This window comes from Nicotiana sylvestris, chromosome 12, assembly GCF_000393655.2.
Source record: "Nicotiana sylvestris chromosome 12, ASM39365v2, whole genome shotgun sequence".
Taxonomy (NCBI): domain Eukaryota; kingdom Viridiplantae; phylum Streptophyta; class Magnoliopsida; order Solanales; family Solanaceae; genus Nicotiana; species Nicotiana sylvestris.
In genome coordinates, this window is record NC_091068.1 from 11,115,988 (window position 1) to 11,125,421 (window position 9,434).

General features: G+C 34.4%; 1 protein-coding gene across 2 annotated transcripts; it reads left to right on the plus strand.

The window, feature by feature from the left end:
* The first annotated feature begins 5,975 nt into the window (after positions 1 to 5,975).
* On the plus strand, positions 5,976 to 8,781 carry LOC104241279 (CAX-interacting protein 4). Of its 2 annotated transcripts, none has more exons than XM_009796210.2 (2): positions 5,976 to 6,159; positions 7,373 to 8,781. In XM_009796210.2, exon 2 carries the CDS (start codon positions 7,406 to 7,408, stop codon positions 8,372 to 8,374), a length of 969 nt encoding a protein of 322 aa, XP_009794512.1. In that variant the 5' UTR covers positions 5,976 to 6,159; positions 7,373 to 7,405; the 3' UTR covers positions 8,375 to 8,781. The 2 variants fall into 2 exon arrangements, with proteins under 2 accessions (XP_009794512.1, XP_009794513.1); XM_009796211.2 differs by having other exon boundaries at positions 5,986 to 6,159; positions 7,383 to 8,781.
* Positions 8,782 to 9,434: the final 653 nt, after the last annotated feature.

The window sequence follows — 9,434 nt, forward strand, 5'->3', positions numbered from 1 at the left end:
AATATCTTCCAAGTCCAATCCCCTCGGGGACCTCATATCGACCCTCCCGGAATGGCATCTTCAAAAGGAAGGATATAGAAGAGGAAAGCAATGGAGAAAAGCAAAATGACGAAGGAGAAGTCGAAAGAAGACAAGAAGTGGCTGGGTGAAAAATCTAGCTAGTACGAACTCCACTAGTACTACTATTATAAAGCCACTTCTTGAGACGTTGCCTCGGCCCGGGAGGCGACAACCAGTAGAGAGTATCGCCATACCCCTAGGAATCCAAAGGGGGTGTAACACGCCAAGCCGAGAAAGGAGGGTGAGCAGCGGTGTATAATCCGAGCCCCCTCTTGAGCAGCGGTGCATAATCCAAGTATCTCCCCGGGTCGGAGAAAATAAATCCTCTGCTTCATCACCCCGAGCTAACGGAGACAACAACAACAATAACAACAACAACAATAGCATCACAGTAGCACAACTTCGTCCGATCGAAGAAGGTTCGGGAGTGGGGCCATAACGCGCATGACATTGGCATGAGACCTTGAGGCCATGGGCCTCCAACATGGTGAGACGACAAAGAATAAAAAATAGCAAGAAAGGAGGAAATGATGGATATCAAGGGATGTTTGGATGAAAAACTGATCACAAGAAGCCCTCGAAAAGCGTAACAGCAGGCGCAATCAATGCGTTCATGGAAGCTGAATCGACAGCAAATTATGACCCCGAAGAACGAGGAGTCACGGCACATCGGACAACCCTGAAGAAGCGAAAGGGTGAAACTCCTCGACACTTGTAAAAGGGGTTGCGCCATCAACACGACGTCATTATGGGAGCCTATAAATTGGGATGTCAAAATCATTTCTTATCGTTTCCCTCTAAGAAACGCGGAGACTATCTGTGCACGGTGAAATCGGAGGACCAATTTCTCATTGACAAATTGCTTTAGTAGGTCGCCTCGGAGGCTCGGGACCTCGAGCCGGTTACTTCACTCAAGATTTGTCGATACCCAGCCGAGGGTAACATCGGCTGAAACCCCGACGAACACGGGAAGCCTCTAAAGAGCGCATCCGGGGTCGATTAAGTCTACCTGGACAGCCTAACATTAGCCTACGTATACGTCATGAAGCTAGTTATCTGTCCCATCCCGTTTCCTTTATAACTCAACGTATCTTATACTAAGTTTAGACTTCCCCTTCTTATAAAAGGGGAGTCGTTAACACTCTGTAAGGCATAGCTCCAACTACTCTACAAAAGATCAATAATACCTCTCTATCTCTCTCTTTTTTCTCTTTAACTCATTTGCCCGAGGCCACTATTAGCATTTATTGCTTTCATACTTGTTCTTCATTTATTGTTTGGTATTGGCCGTAAAGAGCCTTCTTTATTTATATTCTAACTGTTATCCCTTCCCCGGCTACCCCCGATAGCTCGAGCTCGAGCCGGATATCGACCTCGAGGCCCTTCATCGACTAGTCCGAAGCCCGGGCAGCAAGCCCCTCGGTTTGATTACTGCCCCGTTTTAGCTTGTATCTCATCGTTAAACTTCATATTCCTAGCATCAACTGCTCTAAAAACTAGCATAAAAGTAGATCACGTATTTTTAGAATCTCATTTACAAATTTAATTGTTGTTACCATTTTCGCGGTAAACAAATATTTTTAGAAAAATATATGTATAATTTTTTAAGATAACATATTTAAAAATCTATATCTATATTATATTAAAAAGAGGGTAGTGAAGCATTCTATATTATATTAAAAAGAGGGTAGTGAAGCATGAGGTTAAACCAATTGGCGTATTGAGAAAATGTCACATGGCACATTTAAGACAAAATCTAAAAGACAAATCTAATCATATATCTTTATATCTATATCTATATCTATATCTATATCATATAGCATATATAGATCCAATCATCAATTTTCCTTTTATATTAGTTAAAATATCAATGTTAAAATATAATTAAAAATTCATAGTAATAAAATGATATAAAACATATAAAGACTTAGATTGAGATAACCGATGACCATTTATACTTTCGGGCAAGTTAAAGTATAAATAAAGTAAATAAATTTGCTTAAGATATTAAGGTTTTGATGACTTTGGATTGAAAAAATTTCACGTAGCAATTCTTTTAACATAAAATACACAAAATCATTTATAAGATATTATATATATTTAATAACAAGAATAGTGAGGTTATATTAATGTTGATATATCGGAAAAATGAATATTTTATACATAAATAATTTTTTTTTTAAAATGATGCTGAAAATATTGTTGCAACAATTTGAACTTTTTTTTTCTACGATTAATATTTGAATTGAGTATTATTAAATTAAGTTTGAAAGTATAGAATGATTTTTGAAAATGCGGTTCAATTGAGAAAATAGAAGAATAAGATATATTTGAATTTGAGATGAGATATTTTTTTGAAAGATGATAAGAAAATCATATTTAGGAATACGAGCAATAAAGTCAAAGTTATTATTGAAATAATTTTTATTTATTATTTATATTATATTATGATAAAAGTGGATGGTAAATTCAAGAAAACTAATAAAAAGCCACATGACAATATTAATAATATTTGGTATTGACTATATAATAGCAAAATAAGGAATAAATAGAGAAAAAATAAAAAAATAGTTATATTAACAGAAGGGTAGTGAAGCTTGAAATTAAGCCAAGTGGTGTATTGAGAAAATGACATTTGGCACTTTCAAGACAAAATTTATAAATATTTAAGACAAATCTAATCCATATCTAAATCTATATCTATCATATATATACATTTCCAACTAATATGTAATTGTGCCTTTTTATTTTAGATTTTTGGCATTCATTATCAATTTTCCTTAGTTAAAAGTCGGCCATTGCATTTATTAATTTTAGTTGGAATTATGGTCTGTAAAAATATTTTGTTTTGAAATATTGACTATCACGTTACTAAAAATATTTGACCCAAGATATAGAGAAAATGACATATATATATATATATATATATATATATATATATATATATATATATATATATATTCACATTAAAACAAGGTAGGTGATAAATAATTTTTTCGCGTAATTTGAATTTTCAAACATACATTGTTTAAAAAAACATGCTCCTTATAATATCTTTTCAAAATTTTATTTACCGTGTTATGTGATTTCATCTAATTTAAATTAAAAGAAATTATTTTAAAGAATTTAAGACTGTTAGTACTGGTAGAATTAAAAGACAAGATTTTTTGTAACTCGGCAGTGCAAAGAACTGAGCAACAAATAAAACAATAACGATAAATATGGAACAAAAGGTGAAAAAATAGGTGTAAAATATAAATTAAATAATACGATTTATTTGAATTTGAAATCAGAAAATATTTTTGAGTTATGACGAGAAAAATTATACATTTGTATTATAGCACGTAACTCAAATTTTAATAGATAAAGTCAAAAACCAAAAATATTAGGCAATGAAAAAATCCAAAGCAAAAAATTACAATTTTAAGAGATTGTTTAATATGATAATATTAATATTATTCAATATTTTATATTAATGCTAAAAGAGAAGAATAATTTAATTGCTATGGAATACAATTAAAAATTGTCAAGTATTAAAAAAATGATAGATTTATATCAAACAAACAGAACTTCGGTTTATACTTTGGACCAATTTGTTAGTATTAAATATTACATTATTTTGACTACAGAAGAATTCTAATGGGAAAAAATAATTAAAATATCACCAAAAATGTACAAAAAGGTGGACAAAAATAGTATGAGGATATTCTACTTTGACTCGATTTAAAAATGAAATAAAGTAACAAAATAATACTCAAAATATTATTGATAAACTTAAATTGTAAAAATTATGAACACTTAAATTTTTGTAGTAAGAAAAATCTGTTTTATCTGTATAATGTCAAAAAATAATAATGCATAACAAGAAATTACAGGGCAAGCTAATAAAAATTACATCACAATGTAACAATTCTACGTATGAATAATGTAATAAGAAAGACAAGACTTATTTGAATTTGAGATGACAAAACCTTTTTTGAATTATGATGAGAAATGTCATGTGTGTGTATACACAGACACACACACATACTAGACCTGTTAAATGGGTCGACCCGACCCGGACCAAAACTCGTTAACTCTTGGCCCGTGGGTCCTAATTAACCGGTCCAGGCTGGTTCACTTTCTTATAGGGGCCGGTCCAGATTTGATCCATTAATAAAAATATATTGACCCGACTCGAACCCCTGACCCGTATTCCCTTAACCCGGGCCCTAATGGGCTAAATTCAGTTTAATTAAAAAAAATTAAAACCTAATAAATGATAAAAATTTCAAACTTTATACATATATACGAACTTGAAATTACTACATGTCCTTGAAGCCAGTTAGAATAAAAATGAAAGAAAAATCATACTTTATTAACATTAAAACTTGAGAAACATATGGAATTCGACTATTTCGACAAGACGCCTCATAGTGCCTGGTATTATATTCTCTCTTCAATGTTTGGATTCAATTTTTTACCACTTGTCTGAATATATATATGTGAGTTAGTTAGGGTGGGGTGACTTGTGGGTCAACTACCAGTTCGGGTACGGTCCGGTTTAGTGGGCCAAAATATTATAGCCCGACCCACGCCCCTTAAATTAATGAATTGGTCCGGTTAGAGTTTCGTGGGTCGTGGGCCGGTTAAAGGGTCACTTTTTAATGGGTTATGTGGGTCGGTTCGTGGGTCGACCCGACCCATTTGACAGGCCACACACACATATACATACATACATACATGTACATACCTCACATATTTGGAATTTTAACAGACAAAGTCAAAAATCAAAAATATCAAATACAGAAAAATTTCCAATCAAAATAGTAAATATTAAATATATATTATATTAAATATTATTAATACACTATTCAAGAATTGTGATCAATTAAATTTCTGGAGTAAGAAAAATTTGTTTTAATGTATATGTTATTTAACAAAATAATAAGCAATGATATTAAGTTAGATCCAAGCTCCTAAAAAATTACATCGCAATATTAAAATTGTAACTAAGAATAATGTCATAATAATAAACAAGTAACAAAAGGACAAAAGTTTTAAAAAATTAAATATAAAAATATACTCCCTCCATTTCAATTTATGTGAACCTGTTTGACTGGGTACGGAGTTGAAGAAAAAATGAAGACTTTTGAAATTTGTGGTCCTAAACAAGTCAAAAAGGGGCCCGGAGTATTTGTGTGGTTATAAAAGATTCTCATTAAGGGTAGAATTGTAAATTTAAGCTAAATTGTTACCAAATTTAGAAAGGGGTCATTCTTTTTGGAACGGACCAAAAAGGAAATATGAAAAAAAAAAAATAAAGTGACAAGCTAATAAAACGTAATGAAATAATACTAAGTGTAGTAGATTATGTAATAAAGAAAAATGATGAACCGAAAAGCTATTTGTGACTATATGAATCTTTTTAATATTTCATAAGATTCTTTTATTGGTATGTTTCATTGGGTAACAAGAAGATAATTAGAATTTAATTCAAGCAATATGATAGAATGTGGTCAAACAAATTAGATCACATAACATAATTTACATTCTTTAATATTCTCTGCGCATCGCACGAGTACTAATAGTAATTTGATTGTAATTAAGTAAACTAATTTTTTATGTTCTCACATAGAGGAAGCTTACAGCAGGTAGAAAAAGTCAATTTATAATTTATTCTTTTAATTTTATAGAAATGCGGAAAAAAAAATTCGCTAGAGAGTACTTCTCTTTAATAGTCTTTACGTAGGACTAATTAAATTACTCGGATTAGTGAATTTAAACTACCATATGATTAAACAAAAAAATAGTTACATACAGAATATTCAAATTTCTTAATTTGAAAATTTGTCCAGTCATTATTAACACCACCCCCCCCCCCCGCCCCCCCGCTCTTTTTCAATCATATGAAATTGACAAAGGAGGAAAAAACAAAAGGAGAGCGGGGCGAGTCACCGACTAAGCATTTAACGACGTCGTTTACGGATCGTAAAGTCTATTTAATTAACGATAAGATTCCTATATTCTTCTTTTTCGAAATTGGGAGCTCCTCCTCAATCATCATTGAACATAGGTTTCCGATTATCGTCGAACAACTGATATAATCATCACACAAAGGTAACTTTCAGATCCCCAAAATTTCCCTTCTATTTCTTAAAATTCCAGTCGTCATGTTGAATATCTAGTTATTTTTTAAAATTCATTGTGGTGCAATTACCGATAGTTTGATTCAAGACAGATTTATTGAGTATTGGAATGAATCGGATCATATAGAAGAACCAAAACTATACTTTTTTTTTTTTGGGGGGGGGGGGGGGAGTGAAATTGAAGTGTTGTGCTCGTTTATATTGGGAATTTATGCAGAATTTAAAGCTGATCTGATTATTTGGTTCAAATTCAGTATTTTTTTTAAAAGCTAGGGCTTCGGTTTTTACCAATAATTGTTAGTTTTTGGTGTACACAGCTTATTACTTCTGCGACTTTAGATTGTGGTTCAATCACTAATAGCTTCTTTTGAGGAAAATTATTGAGTATTGGAATGAAATGGGTCCAGATGGAACTGAATTGATAGGGAGGATTCATATAGCTGAAAGAAATCTAGTGGGGGATTGAGGTGATTATTATTTTGTTGTTTTTGTTGATCGCAGATTAATCTGCAGCTTTAATTATCCTAAGTATTTTTCGGGTTTGCATACATCATTATCTCGTTGAAGGGGCTTTAAAATGTTGTATTTTTGGTCTTTTGGGAGGCTTTTGCTATCTGTCTTGTTTTTTCGTTTTACCCTACATTAGATATCAACTACTTTGGGTAGTTATATTTCGTGGAATTGAACATGTTCTCGGGTTAAAATTTGGGGTCTATCTGAATTTGAAACCTGATATATTATTTGGTTCAAATTCGGTAATTTTAAAAGCTAGGGCTTTGGCTTTTTGCTCTTAACTATTAATTTTTGGTGTAAGCATTGTTCTGATTTTTAGATCCGAATTTGAAACTTTAAGATCTAGCCAGCTATGGTTTGGAAAATGAATGCTTATGCAGTGATCATTAGTGTACACAGCTTTGTACTGTTTATTCCAAATTTGAAACATTGAAAAGCTAGTGGTTCGAGTTTTGTTGTTCAAAATAATGATTTTAGTGTACATATTATTTACTATTCTGATATTTAGCTCCGAAATTGGAACTTTGAAAAGATGCTTGGGTTTGGAAGTGTGATGCTTACATTTTGATTTTTGTATACGCTTTTTCACTTCTAATGCTAGCACCTAGCTACTTATTTGGAACTTTGAAAACTAGGCTTTTGGAATTTTGTTGCTGAACCATTTCTTTTAGGTGTATACAGCTTCTTGGTGATAAACAGTCAACATGCCGGCCACAGCAGGTAGGGTTCGCATGCCTGCGAACAACAGGGTTCACAGTAGTGCAGCCCTACAGACGCACGGCATCTGGCAGAGTGCTATTGGTTATGATCCATATGCTCCTAGCAAGGAGGACGACAAGAAATCTACCCAGAAGGCGTCAGCTGCTGATCCTGAAAATGCTTATGCGAGCTTTCAGGGTTTGCTTGCACTTGCCCGGATCACGGGATCCAACGCTGATGAAACTCGTGGGGCGTGCAAGAGGTGTGGGCGGGTAGGCCACCTCACATTCCAGTGTAGGAATTTTGTGAGTGTTAAGGATGATAACAAGGATAAGGATCCGGAGGCGATTGAGGCTGCCGTGTTGTCTGGATTGGAGAAGATCAAGGGGTCTAAGATGAAGGGAAAAGCAGAAAATGAGGAGAGCAGTGAAGAAGAAGAGGAGAGTGAGAGTTCTGATTCGGATTATGATTCTGAAATGGAGAGGGCAATTGCTGAGAAGTATGGGAAGAAGGTGAGTAGGAAGTTGAAGTCATCTAGGAAGCACAAGAAGAAAGATTCAGATGATGATGATGAGGAGGAGTCAGACTCTGGAAAAAGGAAGAAGAGGGGCAGATCAAAGAGGAGGAGGAGTGGGAAGAAGAAGGGACACAGTGAGTCGGAGGACGATGATGAAGATAAGGATCGCAGGAAGAGGAGAAAGGAAAAGAGGAGGAAACAGGATGACTCATCAGACGAGGATGAAGATCGTAGGAGGAGGAGAAAAAGTAGGAAGGAGAAGAGGAGGAGGAGAAGTCATAGACATGCTGACAGTTCTGATGAATCAAGTGATGATTCTCCTCCACGGCACAAGCGTAGGAGCAGGAGGACAGCCTCAGCATCTGATTCTGATGCCAGCAACTCTGATGATTCACGAGTTGGCAGAGACAAAAAACGTTCTGAGAAGAGGAGCAGGAAGCGTCATGATGATGAATAGTAGTAATGGACTCGTGCAAGGAGGATATACCATCTACTATTTGAATTGCAGGTCCATTCCTTTCTATGGAACTGCTTTTCTAGGCACTTGGTGTGTATCTGTCTATGTTTACTTTTATCTTTTTGCCTCAACAAATACTCGTGTGCTTGTTAGTCTCCCTTCATGGTCTTGAGTATTGTTTAACTGACGTTGCAGTATTGTGCCAGTTATTACAGAATATGGGCATCCTTGTTGAACCTACTTCATGTTAACCTTTTGAAGGTTTTGCGGAGTTGTTAATTACAACCCGTGACTTATGCAACTTTGTAAGGTGTTTGCTGAAGTGATATATCACTCTGTATTTACAAGTATTGATAACTGCATGTGTTTAAGTTTTTCCAGAAAAATGTTACCATAGCCTTTTAACATTTGGTTGTGCAACTCCTTTTTTATTTTGTTTCTCAATTCAGAAAATTGTAATTGGAATTCTGGCGGTATAACGCTATTGATTGCTGGTTATGCACAATGGCAAATAGTGTCGAATACCATATGTAAAAAGAAAGAAAGGATCATAGGGTCCAGTGAGCAAAAATTAAAGGGACATGCCAGAATTGGAATTGTTTCGTTAATGAACTAAAAGCCAGAAGCTGCTTGATTTGCTGATCTGGGAATAGCATAGAAAGAGTACCTTGACACATCAACACTTCCACACTCACCACAAGTCTTCTTGCCTTCCTTTCTACTGCTTTTTTGTGTCAGAGAGCAAACTTAGACTCAATAAAAAAAATTATACTATAGTAATGAGAAGAGATTTTGGTGTAAGGAAAGATTGAGAGCCCTCACGAAAATCCTGCCCCTCCACTTGGAGAATGATATCATTTCTAATCCTGTGCTTACTGGAAGAACATGGTGGAGTACTTAATCCCATTTGGTTAGAGAACCAGATTTGGACAGGCCATAATTCTGGTTTCTGAGAGGCTATCAGGTGCTTTGATGCCTCAGACAATGATTTCAATGATCAATTTGTCGGTGATCCCACTTGGAATTTCATTCTAAATGATTTCTGAGGGGTTAGCTACAA

Excerpts from the sequence above, each read along its gene's own strand:
- LOC104241279 (XM_009796210.2), top strand. The coding sequence starts at position 7,406 with ATGCCGGCCACAGCAGGTAGGGTTCGCATGCCTGCGAACAACAGGGTT.